At 39.2% G+C, this 18,150-nt stretch overlaps 1 protein-coding gene across 5 annotated transcripts in view; it reads left to right on the top strand.

Moving 5' to 3' along the window:
• The window catches only part of DMD (dystrophin), a gene marked incomplete at both ends in the record, with an annotated part of 2,093,893 nt that overhangs the window by 1,847,589 nt on the left and 228,154 nt on the right, over positions 1 to 18,150 (top strand). For all 5 annotated transcript variants that reach the window (XM_079728248.1, XM_079728247.1, XM_079728250.1 and 2 more), the window contains one exon: positions 8,501 to 8,579. In XM_079728248.1, the coding sequence (XP_079584374.1) occupies positions 8,501 to 8,579 (79 nt within the window). The remainder of the gene's footprint in view (positions 1 to 8,500; positions 8,580 to 18,150) is intronic.

Genomic DNA, 18,150 nt, shown 5'->3' with positions numbered 1-18,150 from the left:
TCCTTTATTTAGAAGCATGAAGTGTACTCACTTATTCAACTTGCGCCTCTTTTCCTGGTATGCAAAAAAGTGAGAAGGACCAAATGTTGCAGGATTGGGAAATACAGTAGATGAGATCTTCCGGTTAATTGATTTGTAAAGAACAGCCTGATACTGGTTTAGCAGCTCTGCATCAGTGCCGGAAAAGAAAGGCGCTTTTCAGTGGCCTGGAGGAGGAGAGCTGGGAACTGGAAACAGGGGCTGGTGGCAGACAAGGTTCTTTCATATGTGGTCAGATTGACTGTGAAGGGAGTCATGGTCAGGAAGCTTTGGAAATGCTGTGACGATAGCGTGGGATTTCAAGGGTGTTGATTTCCTTGGTTAAGATTGCTGCGCGCATACTTCAGCAAATTCTCCCTCCCAGCCATCATTGTCAAGGTGATTAGTAGACCAAACTGAAAATCTACAAGTGTATTATTACTCGAAATATAAGGATTCTGCCATTGAGCTAAAAAAAAACGTTTATTCTGGTGCTCTTTCTTTGTTCATTTATCTTCAAGATTTCACCCTGCTTTAGTCATCTTTTAGTATGAATTTGCTAACTGCTATATACGTTGTCTTCCCCCCCCCCCCAGATGATACCAGTTCTGTTTTATCCCCTTGATAATTATTTCAAATTGCCACTTCTGGTCTCTGGGAACACTCCTGTGTTCTAGTACCAGGAGGTATAATTATGTCATTCCCATGCGAGCATTATGCTACTTATGACTCAAAATGCCACTAGAAAGGAAAATTTTTACGAGAATGATACCTTCCAAATGTGGAATAAATAAAGCTCAAGAATAAATAGCTGAAGCTGAAATGTAAATGATTTAAGTGTATTGGTGTGGTGAGGTGCGAGCCACTTGACTTTAGTTCCTGCTCCAAATCATGAGATACATTAGGAAAGGGTTTTAAAGGAAACCTATTTTTTAAGATAAAACCTGCATCAAGTTACATCATCCAAGCAGAGTAATTCACCTTTTATCTCTTTAAGACAAGAAACAAAGAGCAGAAGAAATGCTTCCTATGATCTCTACCCTTCCCAGCACATTTTTTTCATAACATTGTGTAGATGTAACAAAAACTAAATATTTTGACAAATGAAGCAAGGATAAGGATGTTGATTGCTGCTTTTCTAAATTAAAATTAATGATACCCTTAAGGTACTTGGGCCTATGAAGTCAACTTAATGTTGATATAACCTGACTCCATTATCACAGAATGAGGCAGCTACATGAGCACAAAAACTAATAAACAGACTTCCAAGGTGCATTTTAGAAATCGGTGAGGTGAAAGCTAAAAGCTTAACAGTGGACAAAGGACTTGCTGTTTTGTCCTCCCTTGCTTTCCGGTTGTTGGAAGAATTTGTCAGAATTAGAGGACTAATGTTCCTGAAGAAGCGCCGGGCTGGCTCTAGGTTGGGGCTCCGGTTCACATCATGCCCCACCTGCCTTGTAGGGACGTGCAGCCACTTCATGTTACGCGCTCTCTGTTTGCCTCAGCAGAGTCTGTGTGCTCTTCTGGTAGGTTGTACAGGACACAGCTGGGAAGAGCGAGTGGAAGGGTGGGTGCAGGAGAGAGGAAAGAGAAAGGTAGGAATAAGAAAAGGAATCAGAGATTAAGAACACGGGAATCAGCACAGAAGTACAAATTTGGAAGCTGGGGAAAAAAGCTCTGAGAGTAGAACGTAAAAAGCGGTGGATTAACGATGGTCTGAGATGGCACGCATTAGCATCCATGCCACAAATCACACAAAGTCAACTAATAATTATGCTCCTACTCAGAGTGAGCACTGTGTTAGCACTGGTTGCTTTCCTGTGATCTCTCCTGAAGTCAAGTGCAAGAAACCCCGCTTAACTCAGAAGTGTCTCAGGGTCAAGAAAACACATAAATAAATTCAAGGAAAAGAAAATTCAGCCAAGCTTTGCATTCAACAAGCCCAGATTGTTTTGCCACAGAGCTGTACCTATCATACGTCCTCATTCCAAACCTTATCTCAGAGCATTTTTTTTTCAGTCACAACTCAGAAGAAATCACAATTAGAAGAACAATGGATTTTAAATGAAAGGAGTTACAATTCGTTAAGAGGCTTTTAACTGGAAGTGAAATAAATCTCAGGAGAGTTTTCAGGATAATGTTTGGGCACCTGTTTATGATGAGTGTTACAAGTAAGAATTTGGAAGTAAGAATGAATTCTGAAGGCTTCCCCCAGTAGATAAATGCATACAGAGAAGTGTACAAACTGCAAAATTTCAGGACAAAAACTCATGAATAGACTGGAGAGAGTCGTTTGTGTGCATGTGCGTTGTTTATTCACTAGCATCACAGCACAAGGAGAGTTTTATTTTTATGGGCTCATTAGTGGAGGTGTGAACTCTGGTTCTTGCATGCCCATGGGTATCTATCAAGGGTCTTAACAAACTGAGACCCAGAAAATTGAAATATACATGCCCAGTTACATCTTTTCCCAAGACTGGAGTAAACATGATTTATGCATGTAGTGCCAGTAAGAACACTTGGACACCAGGAAGGAATCACATTGTCTAACAATGTATTTCCACATCAGGAGGGAATTTTTAGCTCTTCTAAAACTCCAGTGGAGATAAAAACTTAAAAGTAATTAACTAGCAGGTCAAAAGAAAAATTGGAAGCCCTTGAGAACTTAAAGTTAAGTAACAAATATTTGCACTTAGATCAATTTATTTAAAATCATTACTAGGAGCCACAGTGTTGTTATCTGTCCTTTTTCTTTCTTCTCCTTTTGGCTTATTTAAAGCAATTTTGAAGAAAAAAGGAAATAAAGATATTCTTCAAAATACACAGAGGAATTGACTGAGCTTTGGGGAACAGTCACAGCTGGGAATGGAGTGTGTTATCATTAATTTAGTTGAAGGACTTGGTGCTCATTCATTATCTCCAAAATTACACTTTCAAGTATACCTTAATCACACTTAGTGTAGTGCCTAAGGTAACAGGCTCAAAAAGCCTTTTCATTCACTCATTTATTGAGTATTTATTGAGCATCTCCTTTGTTTTAGGCACTATACTAAACTGTGAACAAAGCAGACAGGGTCCCAATCTACATGGACAAGGAACTTACATTCTAGTAAATATCTTCTGAATGAGTAGAGAGACATTTCTCAGTGAAGTGAAAGAAGGGAGGTCTCTGCAAAGAGTACACTGCCTACAGAAAGGAGAAAGCAAAGAAGAATAATATATAGTCCTCATAGCTCTCAAATATGATTATTTAAAAACTAGAATAAAACAGATATGGAGGAGATTTGGGCCCTGGGTTTGTCATACAAATTACTGCGTTTTAAAATTTTTCTAAATCTAATGTGGGCACAATGAATCTAAATGCTTTTTTCTTTTCTTTTCTTTTTTTTTAACTTCGAGCATCAAAAAAGAAGGAAAGAAAGAAGGGAGGGAGGGAGGAAAGGCCTTTCCAAAAACTTGTTTTGGGACTCTTGAAAAAGAAATTCTCCATTCAAAATATAATGGTTATGGTGAAGATCCTTGAATAAACTACACATTAGTTCATTCAACTAATATGAATCGATCACCTGCCATAGGCCAGGTACTGTGCTTGTCAACTAGGATATAGTAGGGAAAGAAAGAAGGGTCCCTGTCCTCAGAGAGCATATTTGTTGGGGTTTTTTTGTTTGTTAAAAAAAAAGAGAGAGACTTTTTTTTCCCCTCTGACATGCTTTTTCTGAAGAAATGCTGCAAACTAGATCTTAAGTACTCATGGAGCAGGTGGCAGTTTTCTGCCCATCTGGGATAGTTCTAAAGAATAGACCCTTGTGTATCAATAGATAGGTTTCTTCCAGTTCTAAACTTTCTTGATCTATGATCTAAGAGTAGACACAAGATGTGTGCTTCCAAAAGGATGTTATAATTGTATTTCTTTTTATGAAAAGAAACAGAGGTATGGCCTATTAATTTGGGGGAAATTGGGTTCTTCCTGTCTCTTTAAATAATTGTTTAGACTACTTTGATTCTTCATTCTCCACTCACTTTCTAATGCTCAGTCCTACCTTCTTCAGTCTCACTTCCCTTTCCTTCCTTTAATGACTGGGACAGATTGCTCTTCTCTAACTGGCTATACATGACATCTCCAGTTAAATGTTTCACTGTTAGGTCAAATTCATCATGTTCCAAATGAATTCATCCGCCCATTTGCCATTCCTCCCCTTTCTAATTATTAGTGTTTCCATCAGCAGTATCCTCAATCTCCTGGTCTTCCACACTGGAAATCCTGAAGTTTTATTTGCGTCTACAAAAATTACACTCCAACACCAAAGTGATTAGTTTTTCCTTACTTTAAAATACCTCCCAGTCTATACCATCTTTTCCATTCCAGGCAACACAGTCTTCATTCCAACACATATAACCCCAAGTCTAGTCAGTTGCAACAGCCTCTAACTGGTCTCAGCCTGCAGGTTCCTCTTCAATCTGTTACACTGACAGATTCATCTCCCTAAACTTCAACTTCCCTCTCAAATCATGAGTCCCCTCACAGAAATCTTCAGTGGTTCCCTTTGCCTACGGGGTAAATCTTGAGCCTCAGTGTCTGCAATGTCTTGTTTTGCATCATCTGCTTGCAGCATACCTAGCTAACTGCATCTCACTGTCCTCCCTAAGACCAGTGTTCTGCTACCCCAAGATCTTCCTTGGCTTGTTTCCATTCCTCACCTCCAACCCGTTATGCTTCCAGAGATCAAGACTGTAGCATTCATTTATTGCATATCTCTTTCCATATTAACATATACTTAAAAAGGGAACAAACAATTAACCAAGTAAAGAATGAACTGTGCCAGAATGCAAGGTAATGGGATAAAATTTCTGGCTTTTGCTTCCTAGTTTGCATATAGTGTTTTATATTGGTTAAAAAAAATCCTGTTAGTAAGGTCTAATGCATGGAGGTTATTGTTTCAAAAGGTTATCAAATTTCATTTCCTTGCCTAATTGCTCACAGAGTGAAGTGCTTTGTTCTCAAGTAGCTACAGTTTGTGAGGATCTTGTGTGCCTTCAAGTTTTCCTTTTTTTTTTTTTTTTTGCGTTACGCGGGCCTCTCCACTGTTGTGGCCTCTCCCGTTGCGGAGCACAGACTCTGGACGTGCACGCTCAGCGGCCATGGCTCACGGGCCCAGCCGCTCCGCGGCATGTGGGATCTTCCCGAACCGGGGCACGAACCTGTGTCCCCTGCATTGGCAGGCAGACTCTCAACCACTGCGCCACCAGGGAAGCCCCAAGTTTTCCTTTCTTAAAATTATTTCTTTATTTATTCTGTGCATTCAATCCGTGCCATACCTTTCTCCAAAGATAATTTGTGAAAAGAAATATTTTCTGCTTAATTCTTTAGTTAAGACTATTTCCTGAATATTTCATTTCATTACATGATGCATCTTTATTTTTGTCTCACTATCGTATATTTTCTTAAGTTTGAGTTACAGGGATGGAGATTCACTTTTATCTAATTTTAAATTCTTAACAATTGGGTATACACTGGAAATTACCACCATGGCCCTCCCTGTATAAGAAGGAAGCAACCTTCAGATCAGGGGCTTATAATGGACTGTGATCCTGTACCCACATGGTCCCTATGAAGCTACTAACGCTATCTCCAGAGGAAATGGCCTGTGGCACGTTCATGCTCCTTTGCCATCCACATGTTCCCTTGGGGATTTCCCTCTCAGTATGTGCAAAGATTTCTGCTCAGTGTCCATTCCCATATGGCCTCCCCATCCCCAAACTTTCACATTCCTCTCTTCTTTATTTGTTTATTAAATGACCCATTCTGCATTTAGAAATAATTATGTATTCCATTCATTTGCATGTGTTCTTCTACAGCTCTTCTCTATAGCCTTAGGGTATCACATTCTTTAAGACCAGGAACTGACCTTGCATTGGATCATAAAATATACTGATGACTAAAAGTTTCCTAGATAGGTACACTACGTTAGGTCTGTTTTCAATAAATTAATTTAAAAATAAATTAAAAGGCCAACTGCATATTAAATATTTACACAATACTTTCTGTTTCCAACTTTAATCTCTGGAGTAGCAGTTAAGAGCCAGAACCAGACTGAATGAGCTTGAATCCTGAATCTGCCAATTTACTAACTGCTTAAGCTTAGGCAAATTTTGTTTGGTTGTTTTTTTTATCCTCTCATCCTTCAGTTTCTACATCAGTGAAGTGGAGAGATAATATTATTTCCTACTACAGAGTTATTGTGAAGATTAAATGTTACTTCATATCGTCATGCACGGAGTGCTTAATAAATATTAGCCATTTTTGTATGTTATGTGGTGCCTTGCACACTGTAACCTATTCCTCTCCCTTTATTAACCACAATAGCAACAATAACAGCAGCTGCTAGCATTTATTGAGCAATTCTCATGTGATAGAAACTAGGCTAAACACACGTATCATCTTATTTAATTCCCACAATAACACCATAAGGTAGGAAATATTATTGTCCCATTTTAATGATAAGGTAAGTTAAGTTTAGAATAATTTACCCAGGGACATACAACATGCAGTTGGTGTCGGTGGGCATTCTCATTCATTCTCCCGTATCTATCTCTCTCTCTCTCCCTCTCTCTCTTTCCTCTTTCTCATGCGTGCACACACACACATAAACACACACATTTATCCACTGGTTTGGTCAACTAGTCATTACACAAATATTTCTTATACCACTTACTACATGCAGGGTTCAGTGCATCCTGTGGGAGGGAGGAGAGGAGAGGACAAATAAGCAAGGAATGGTTCCTGCCATCAAGAAGTTGACAGTCCATTGCAGGAGATATCCATATCCATATAACGAAAACAATGGCTATGATAGAAGTGCTCCAAGTATAAACCGGGTACTATGAGAATGCTGAGGAGGCAAACATATAATAGCCTTACATGGGGAAAAGGGGGGATAAGAGCATTCCAGAGGGAAGGAGAACACGAACAAGTCTCAGGAGTGTTACATTGGATGGAATGTCGCAGGACAGGCAGGTAGAGTTTGACTGAGAGTGCAGGGTGGTGAGGCTGGGAAAGTAGGTTTCAAATGCCCCTCATGCTTTTCTGTGCATCGCAGTGAAGCAAACCCTCCATTTTTTTGAAATTCTATGTGGTTTTCGAAATATTTGGTCCAAGCAAAGATGGACAAGGCTAGGGAGAACGTGTAAAAAAAAAGATTGTTCTGGATCTAGGCTAGGTAATTGATTGATATGGGAAGGTCAGAGTTGGCGTTAGACCAGACTACCTGAGCCACTTTTTCAATGAGTTTAAGATGTATTTTACTTCTTGGGAGTTATCCACACCACAGAGTGAACCTGCTTGAGCTCTGATGGCTCTGGGCAAGCTCTGACTAACCTCTAGTTTAGCATAGCCTGCTCAGAAACAAATCAAGATCCAAAGTTATAAAGCTAGGGTGCCTGGGGCCACCGTTAATATAGAATTGGCAATATGCCAGATGACAAAATATACCATTTCACGCATAAAATTCTTCCCTTTTTCCCCCACTCAAAATGGAATTCACTAAGCTGAAAGGACACTGTGTCAATATATTATAGAAAAACATAATAGGAAAAAAAAGAATGGCAATCTTTATTCCATGCCACCTAAACGTATACTTCCCACTAATTTCCAAGTCCAATAGAATCTGAAATCTGAAAATTTCTTTATTTTCACCATCCACCCTATAGTTACCCTAAATTAAAACCTTGCCCGTTTCTTTGATACTTAAGTATCAATCAACTTTTTGTTACTTACTAATTTATCAATGATTATCACTCGATATCCATTAATTATCAATCAATATGATTCTTAAAAACATGTCAAAAGCGACAGACTAAGACAAAATATATATCATTTCTGAGATCCTTTAGTCACCTAGTATAATAGCGAATGGCAACCTCCCTACCTAACCTTTTTGTGAAAGATTTAGAGTTTGCATTTTTTTTTTTTTTTTTTTTTTTGCGATATGCGGGCCTCTCACTGTTGTGGCCTCTCCCATTGCGGAGCACAGGCTCCGGATGCGCAGGCTCAGTGGCCATGGCTCACAGGCCCAGCCGCTCCACGGCATGTGGGATCTTCCCGGACCGGGGCACGAACCTGTGTCCCCTGCATCGGCAGGCGGACTCTCAACCACTGCGCCACCAGGGAAGCCCTAGAGTTTGCATTTTTGATGGTACTAATTGGAGCAGTAATTCACTTGTGGCTACCAATGAGTAGAGTGTTTTTAGAAAATCCCATTTTAACATTGTCAAGAGAGCAAATCTTTTTTGTTTGGCCTTGGTTTGATAAAAATGGGTCTCGGAGGCCACTTGTGGTAAGTGGATATTAAAACAAGGTTATAAATTGTTGTTTTAATGTTCCAGCCTTAGAAGCCCAGAAGATCTTACCAAAAAGGATACATTGTTTTAATTGCCCCTCATTATATATGATGAGAGAACAAAATTTTTCTCCTCTTCCTCCCAGGTGGCTGTTGAGGACCGCATCAGGCAGCTGCACGAAGCCCACAGGGACTTTGGCCCAGCATCCCAGCACTTCCTTTCCAGTAAGTCATTGTCAACTTTCATTGCTTAACCTCTTCACTGCATCTTGGTGGCTAAGAATTAAGAGTGGAATTACAGTTGTCTCTGCCAAATGCACTGGAGGCACAAATCATCCTGAAATATAACTTAGTGGGTAAATTCAGAAGGTTAAGAAGAGGAGGACCAATTAGATCATTTTGTCCAGCCTTCAGCTAATGCATAATTATTTCCTACAATGTATTCCCAAGTGCTAACTTTAGCAATATTTTTGAGTCTTTAGTTGTGCTTATAGCAGTTCACTTCATCAAGCTGATAATTATATATCATATAACTATTATATGATAATTCAATATATATTACTGTGAATCTAGAATTCTTTATCTCTATATAATTCATTACATACTCCCTGCCTGCAAGTTGGAACTTCAGCCCATTCTGTTTCCTTTCCCCAACTATTCTTATCCCTCTTTTATTCTTGACCTCTCTTCATTCTTTTTATTTTCCAGTTTTACTATTTTATTAATTATATTTTTATAATGATAGTATTTATATATTATTAATAAATATTATATCTTTTATAATTAACTATATTTTTATAATTAATACCAAGAGGAATAGCCTTGGTTAACTAACAGTGTAATATTGGAACATCCTATAAATATAACAATGCATATTAAATTGTCAAGCTCCTGTTTTCCTCTGATTAGTGTTGTTAATTTATACTACTCTTTCTTTGATTATAAAAGTATATATATATATATATTGGTATTTAAAAAGTCATACATCTGCCACATGGGGTTAATATCTGTTAACATTTTGATGTATTTCCTTCTGGTCATGCATGTGTATGTATGAGAGTTTAACCATCATTTTTTTAAAAATTTATTTTATATTGGAGTATAGTTGATTAACAGTGTGTTAGTTTCAAAAAAGAAAAAACCAATGTGTTCGTTTCAGGTGTACAGCAAAGTGATTCAATTTTACATATACACGTGTCTGTTTTTCAAGTACTTTTCCCATTTAGGTTATTACAGAATACTGAGCAAAGTTCCCTGTGCTATACAGTAGGTCCTTGTTGGTTATCTATTTTAAATACAACAGTGTGTATATGTCAATCCCAACCTCCCAATCTATCCCTCTCCACCACCCATCCACCCAGTAACTATAAATTAGTTCTCTAATTCTGTGAGTCTGTTTCTGCTTTGTAAATAAGTTCACTTGTATCATTTTTTTAGATTTCACATATAAGTGATATCATATGATATTTGTCTTTATCTGTCTGACTTACTTCACTTAGTATGATAATCTCCAGGTCCATCCATGTTGCTGCAAATGGCATTATATCATTCTTTTTAATGGCTGAGTAATATTCCATTGTGTATCTGTACCACAACTTCTTTATCCATTCATCTGTCAGTGGACATTTAGGTTGCTTCCATGTCTTGGCCATTGTAAACAGCACTGCAGTGAACATTCGGGTGCATGTATCCTTTCGAACCATGGTTTTCTCTGGATACATGCACAGGAGTTGGACTGCTGGATCATATGGTAACTCTGTTTTCAGTTTTTTAAGGAGCCTCCCTACTGTTCTCCATAGTGACTATACCAATTGACATTCCCACCAACAGTGTAGGAGGGTTTCCTTTTCTCCACATCCTCTCCAGCATTTACTGTTTGTAGACTTTTTGATGATGGCCATTCTGACTGGTGTGAGATGATATGTCATTGTAGTTTTGATTTGCATTTCTCTAATAATTAGCGATGCTGAGCATCTTTTCATGTGCCTCTTGGCCATCTGTATATCTTATTTGGAGAAATGTCTATTTAGGTCTTCTGTCCATTTTTTGATTGGGGTGTTTGTTTTTTTGATATCGAGCCACATGAGCTGTTAGTAAATTTTGGAGATGAATCCCTTGTCGGTCACATCGTTTGCAAATATTTTCTCCCATTCTGTGGGTTATCTTTTCGTTTTGTTTATGGTTTCCTTTGCTGTGCAAAAGCTTTTGAGTTTAATTAGATCCTATTTGTTTATTTTTGTTTTTATTTCCATTACTCTAGGAAATGGATTGAAAAAGGTATTGCTGCGACTTATGTCAGAGGGTGTTCTGCCTATGTTTTCCTCTACGAGTTTTATGGTATCCAGTCTTAGATTTAGGTCTTTAATACATTTTGAGTTTATTTTTCTGTATGGTGGAGTTTAAGCATCATTTTAAGGCAGTTACTTTGTGCCTTGCAATGTTACAAATATGACCCAACTTAATCCTTATAGCAACCTATAAGGTAGATACCATTTTTATACCCATTTTTAAGATGAGGAAATTGAGGCACACAGTCACACAGCAAGTGGATGACAGAGCCAGGATTCAAACCCAAGAAGTCAGCTCCAGAGTCTGTTTTTAACCACCACACTAGACTGTCCTTTACTTTATTGATATATTTTATAGAGAAGAAGCAATTCTATATGATCTCCCTTTATTCTTTTGCCTTCCTATTTTATTGCCATTTTCTAGTCCTTTCCTTCCTTCTCCATTTTCCATAGGTTAATAAAAAGATCCATGCTCATGAACATTTTAAAGCTTTTCACTTGATGCTTTCATGTGTGTCTCTAGTGGGCCATGTCTTTTAGAACAAAAATTCCTAGAAAGTAGTGGTCCTCTCTTTTTGTTATACACTGATAGTGTATTAAGTAAGAGGTTGTCTTATTTTCTTGACTGGATCTAACCCTTTTATCAACATGCAGTCATTATTTAGACAGTATCACACATGCTTAGGAGGTGTCATGAAAAAAAGGACAAATTAAAGCAGGATACGTAACTGATTGGGATTGTGGCTTTTGGGAATGACTGTAAAACAATTATAAATCCTGCACATTTTGTCTTCTATATTTTTCCCAATTTCTGGTCTGCTTAGATTGCCTTGGTGGCAGAGCCATTCTATTTGATTTAATTGAGATTAAATGTGATAACATACTTGTAAGTGACTAATAAACCATAAATAAAAATATTACTATTATGAATATTAAGTATTCCTCAGACACCATATATATTCATTCACTTTTTATTCTCTCTGCCTGCCCCATCCAAATTCCTGTGTCTTCCTTGTTAAAACCTATTCTCAGAAAAGGATACATTATACTCATTTAACCCAGGTGACAGGTAAAGTTTAATGTGTATTTCTCCGGGGTTATTTGCATTTTAATAGGGTGAAAAGCCCTAAGCCTGAGGAATGGCTCTCAAGTGGTAGAACGTCAGCCGTAATCTCTGAGCTGTAAGGGGAGAACTTGGAGGGGCCAGGAGGAGCATCCCCACACCTTTCAAAGCATATCGCACTGGTGCCCACTTCCAGAAAGTTCAGGCCTGTAGACACAGGCGCTGATTTACCTGCTTACATGGAGCCAGCCCCAGAAGTCACCAATTTCTTAAGTATTCACGTGGAATATCAATATATGCTTAGAAGCTTTGCTTATGGATATCAAAAAATACCAATTTGGGGCCTCCCTGGTGGCGCAGTGGTTGAGAGTCCGCCTGCCGATGCAGGGGATACGGGTTCATGCCCCGGTCCGGGAGGATCCCATATGCCGCAGAGCGGCTGGGCCCGTGAGCCATGGCTGCTGAGCCTGCGTGTCCGGAGCCTGTGCTCCGCGACAGGAGAGGCCACAACAGTGAGAGGCCTGCATACTGCAAAAAAAAAAAAAAAAAAAGACCAATTTGGTTTAAGGGATATATGAGAAATAGGACAGTGAGACTAAAGACTAAATAAAGATTACTTCTTTGTGTTGTCCTTTTTTAAATTACAGAGGTAATATGTGCCACTCAAGGAAATGTTGGAAAGCAGAGGATACAAACAGGAAAAAAAATTTTTTTAATCCCACCACTTAGAGATAACCAGTATAAAAAATGTGGTTTTACACACACACTGAATGAATGTATACATTATACATTCTGTATAAACAGAATGGTTTATACACATTCTGTCTTTCTCTCAGGGGTGTGTGTGTGAATTCAGATTCTCTCTCTTTTTTTTTAAGCAAACAGGGATGAAAACATTTTACAGGGCTTCCCTGGTGGCGTAGTGGTTTAGAGTCCGCCTGCCGATGCAGGGGACGCGGGTTCGTGCCCCGGTCCGGGAAGATCCCACATGGCCGCTGGGCCTGTGCGTCCGGAGCCTGTGCTCCGCCATGGGAGAGGCCACAACAGTGCGAGGCCCGCGTACCGCAAAAAAAAAAAAAATTTACAGTTTTATGACCTGCTTTTTTCCCTTAGAACTATCATAAAAATATTTTCGTGTGTTTAAATATTCCTCTGCAGAGTAATTTTTTTAAATGGCAGGGTAGTATTCCCTTCTCTGGCTGTACCACATTTACCAAGACAATTCTAAATCACTCAATATTAAGGTTATTTCAAAACTTTCACTATTTTATCTAACATTATGTATCTATCATATCTAATATTCTTTGTACACCTTTATAAACCTTTATAAACATCTCAGGTTCTTTCTACAAGATAAATGCCTAGAAAATGGAACTGCTGTGTTAAAGGATGTTTACATTTGTAAGGCTTTTGATATGTATTGCCAAACTGATCTCTAGAAAGTTGCACCAGAAATTGGGTGTGCCATCAAAATTGTATTTGAGGCAGGACCTCTCTGAAGTCACTTATTTGCTGTTATTTTTATGTTCTATAAAAGAAAAAGAGCTTCCCCCCCCAAAAAAAGTAAAAATATGTTTGAAAAAATACCACTAAGGTCATATTAAATGAGTTTGAATTGATAGATGTCTAGTAATTTGCTTCCAGTTTACCAGGAATAAAAATAGAGTGATTTCTGGGCTTCCCTGGTGGTGCAGTGGTTGAGAGTCCGCCTGTCGATGCAGGGGACTCGGGTTCGTGCCCTGGTCCGGGAAGATCCCACATGCCGCGGAGCAGCTGGGCCTGTGACCATGGCCGCTGAGCCTGCGCATCCGGAGCCTGTGCCCCGCAACGGGAGAGGCCACAACAGTGAGAGGCCCGCGTACCACGGGAAAAAAAAATAGAGTGATTTCTGAGGCTTAGAAGTTACAAAGAAAAGAAAAAATAAGGATGAGCCGCAAACTGCACCCCCGTCAAACACACTCACTGTCTCTTTCTGTCTCTCTGTCTCTCACACACGCGCACACACACACACACATACACTCTCTCACACACCCTCCCCTTTGAAAATTACATTACCCAGGTGTCTTTGTTTTCTTATCAATAGGGAGAGGTGGCCTTTTACTAAAGTATTCACTGTTTCTTTTTGGTGGTCCGATCTCTACTTGTTAAAGAAGCTGTTTCTTTTATCTTAGATCTGAGAGAAAAATGAGAAGAGAAAATATAGGTAAAATATGACCTTTATCTGTTGATAGATACTACTTGCCTTTAATTCTAGCTTTAATATTCTACTTCTGATTGACTTCTGCAACTTAAACCAAGAAAAAGGAGAAATTCTAATAGTGTGATTTTAATATATATTTATCCTTAAATTTTTATATATTTTAAAAATATATTCATATGTCAATGATTAAAAATGTACTACAGTATTCACTAGCTTAGTAGTCTGAAGAATGTCCGTCTTTTGTTATTTTCAAGAATTTAGGAACTTTTTTTTTTTTTTTTTGCGGTACGCGGGCCTCTCACTGCTGTGGCCTCTCCCGTTGCGGAGCACAGGCTCCGGACGTGCAGGCTCAGCGGCCATGGCTCACGGGCCCAGCCGCTCCGTGGCATGTGGGATCCTCCCGGACCGGGGCACGAACCCGGGTCCCCTGCATTGGCAGGCGGACTCTCAACCACTGCGCCACCAGGGAAGCCCTAGGAACTTTTTTTAAAAAAGAATTCAAGATTTTTTTTCTGGCTATTTTCTCAATTCTCTGGGCTTCTGTTCTAAATTTTACCTTTCTCACCAAGAAGGATAACTATGTATTTAAGTAAAAGTAGAAATCTTTCTATAACAGTAGAAAGAACTTATATTTGTCTTAATATTTCACAAGTTTTAGAATTCCCTAAAGGGCCATTTCCCAAGCCAAGTTTCTCAGAACATTAATGTACTGTATGATGTTAATAACTCTCCCTTGAAAAAATAGTTCTGGTGTCAGTAAGATTGGAAAATCACTAGGTTATAAAGGTAAGCAAATTTCTTTCCTGTTGGAATTCTTGTAGCTTTTAATATACATTGAAACTCTAAGAGGAGCACAGTGTCAGTGACTCTTACGTCCTACTTAAGTGACTATGGAAACCTTTTTCAGGCATACCAATTAATTTCTCACTAAACATGCTGTAGAACATAGTATGGGAATCTTTGCCCTAAAGTGATATTTGCCAGATAGTTTAATAATGAGAACTTTCTGCTGAAGGTAGTAAAAACACGGTCCAATTGAAAAGAAAATGAGTATTTATAAGGCAAAAAGGTCAACTCTTTCTTTCCTGGGGTTTCCAGCTCCACCCCAGGAGTCCCCCTGTGCTGTGGAATTTCCTAACTGGAGAGAAGCTTAGACAGTATCTATATGAGCTGTTTTCAAAGTACTCATTAGTGAATTCTGAAATCAGTTTAATGACTTGCAACCAGCAATTTTTTAATGGAATGAAATGGAACTGATTAGAAAACAGAAAATTAGAGTACATTACACAAGCAAGGTTAAGTATCATTTTGACAGTTTGGTTTCAGTTAGGTGTGTGTGTCTGTCTCTGTATACTATGTTACAATGTAAAATGTATTCCTTCTGTGGACTGCAATAAAAAATTTTTGAGGGGTACTGAAGGACTCTAGCCCTGCCCTTACATCACAGATGATAAAATAGAGGCAGAGAGACCAAATGACATAATCAAGGTCATACAGATGGTTATAATAAATCTGGGATTAGAACTCAGTTTCTGAACTTCTATGCCACACCTTGCATTGCCTTACCCATTAAGAGCTAACAGGCAGACCAGTGACTGTCTAGTCTATCCGATATTGCCACAGATTTTTCTCTCTTCTATTTCTCTTGGTCTGGCCATAGTAAGTTGATTTATAGAGCCTGAATTTTTCTCTCGATGCCCCTGGGCTGTCATCCCACCAATGATATGGGATATTGGTTAAGAGTACAGACTCTGAAACTAGATTAGTTGGGGTCAAATATTGGCTCAGATACTTAATCTCTTTATCTCTCATTTGTAAAATGGGGATAATAATAACATATTTCATCAAATTTGACATACCCCACCCATGTTTTAACAGCTCTGAAATCAAAATATACCTTATGTCCAATGGGGTTTTCAATTCAATGAAATATGGTAATACTATCTCATAGTTTTATAGTGAAGATCAAACTTCACTATATTTATAGTTTATATTATATGTAAAACACTTAAAACAGTGCCTAGCACATAAGTGCCATACAAGTGTTTGCTATTAGTACCTTTTTTTTTTTTTTCTGCGGTATGCGGGCCTCTCACTGCTGTGGCCTCTCCCGTTGTGGAGCACAGGCTCCGGACGCGCAGGCTCAGCGGCCATGGCTCAACGGGCCCAGCCGCTCCACGGCATGTGGGATCTTCCTGGACCGGGGCACGAACCCGTGTCCCCTGCATCGGCAGGCGGACTCTCAACCACTGTGCCACCAGGGAAGCCCGCTATTAGTATCTTTACTATCAACTTGGTAGTGTAACTTAGTATCCGCCTATTAGAGTCAAACTAGACATAAAAGTAGCATTCATTCTCTTGCATTTAATTCTCAGTGTAAGTAGTTCCTCTCCTTTCCGAAGATGTTTTTCGTGGTTCTAATCTGAAAGTGTGGTGTTTTGCATATTATAAGAGCTCAGCAGTTACTTGTGTAACTAATGAATAGTTGAATAATCAATGAGTAGGGCCTTCCCTGGTGGTGCAGTGGTTAAGAATCCACCTGCCAATGCAGGGGACATGGGTTTGAGCCCTGGTCGAGGAAGATCCCACATGCCGCGGAGCAACTAAGCCCGTGTGTCACAAGTACTGAAGCCTGCATGCCACAACTACTGAAGCCCATGTGCCTAGAGCCCGTGCTCTGCAACAAGAGAAGCCACCGCAATGAGAAGCCCGCACACCACAATGAAGAGTAGCCCCCGCTCGCCACAGCTAGAGAAAGCCCGCACACAGCAACGAAGACCCAACACAGCCAAACCAATCATTCAATAAATAAAATCTATTAAAAAAAGTAATCTGGGCTTCCCTGGTGGCGCAGTGGTTGAGAGTCCGCCCGCCAATGCAGGGGATACGGGTTCGTGCCCCGGTCCGGGAGGATCCCACATGCCGCGGAGTGGCTAGGCCTGTGGGCCGTGGTCGCTGGGCCTGCGCGTCCGGAGCCTGTGCTCCGCAACGGGAGAGGCCACAGCAGTGAGAGGCCCTCATACCACAAAAAAAAAAAAAAAAAAAAAAGAAGTAATCAATGAGTAGACCCTGATCTCTATAAGAACAGGATGGTTTTAGTCTTGTTGACAGTTATATCCTCCAGTACCTAACCCAGTATCTGACTTGGTAAATGTTCAGTAAAAGCATTCACAGTATGAATTATGTCTTATACCCAAAAGAAGAGGTAAATTTCCTCCTCCCATTGTTAAAACACAGTAGCATGAGATTTAGCATAGTGACTACCACATAGTAGACACTCAGTAAATAATTTGACCTCTTATGTTGCCTCTCAGCAATGACTGATAGCATCCATAACTTTACATAGTCCTTTTTCTAAATGTCTACTGTGCCATGTAATATATTAAGGGAAAAAGCTGTCTTCAACGTGACAGTATGATCAGAACTCTATTAGAAAATAAAATATAAACAGCAGAAAGGTATACATAAAGACAAGACTGAAAATCAAATACATCAAAATGGAAACAGCTGTTATGTTTTACTTCTTACTTTTAAAGAGTTTTTTACTAATAAGCATGTATTTCTTTTATGATGGGAAAAAAACAATAAAGGCAAAAATTTTTGTTCTCTAGCTCTTAACCCAGTGACCTCTTGCAGTATTAAACTCTATTGAAGGCTGTGGAACTCCGGAAGACGAATTTCCTTTTTACTATTTATTCTGAATTTAAAAGCTATGGGTTTCACTGAGTGATCTTCTATTTCTCAGATTATGAGACACTGTAAAAAGAAAGAACTGATCACTTATTTCTTGCAGGCTTTATAATCTTAACTGCCTTAATCAAATCCCTGGTTAACTCTTTTCCTCTTGTTAAAGTAACCCAAGTGCTTACGGTTTCTCCTTGCTACATAAGGCTGAAAAGTTTGTTTACATCTTGAGAGTTGCCAAAGCTTCACCGCCACATCCTCCACTCACACACTTAATAAGAAAAAAGGTAGGGGGAGAAACTTTAAGCACACTTAATAATTGCTGACATTTCACTTAACAGTGCTGGGATCTATGCTACCATTGTCCTCAGGGGATGGATGAATTTGAAATACGAGTAGGCCCATAATTTAAAGCTCAGATCAGCTTAGAGAAGCCATCATGATAAAAGTCAGGAAGAAGCTTGCAGGTACAATGTGAGATGATTTTCAGCCTAAAGCCATCAGGTAAAATCTCAGGGCAAAACAACTCGAGCCAATTTCTTCAACAGTCACATGCTGTCC

The sequence above is a fragment of the Hyperoodon ampullatus genome (genome assembly GCF_949752795.1).
Source record: "Hyperoodon ampullatus genome assembly, chromosome: X".
Classification (NCBI taxonomy): Eukaryota; Metazoa; Chordata; class Mammalia; order Artiodactyla; family Ziphiidae; genus Hyperoodon; species Hyperoodon ampullatus.
Note: the sequence above shows the minus strand (reverse complement) of the source record. Positions and strands in the feature narration are given on the sequence as shown.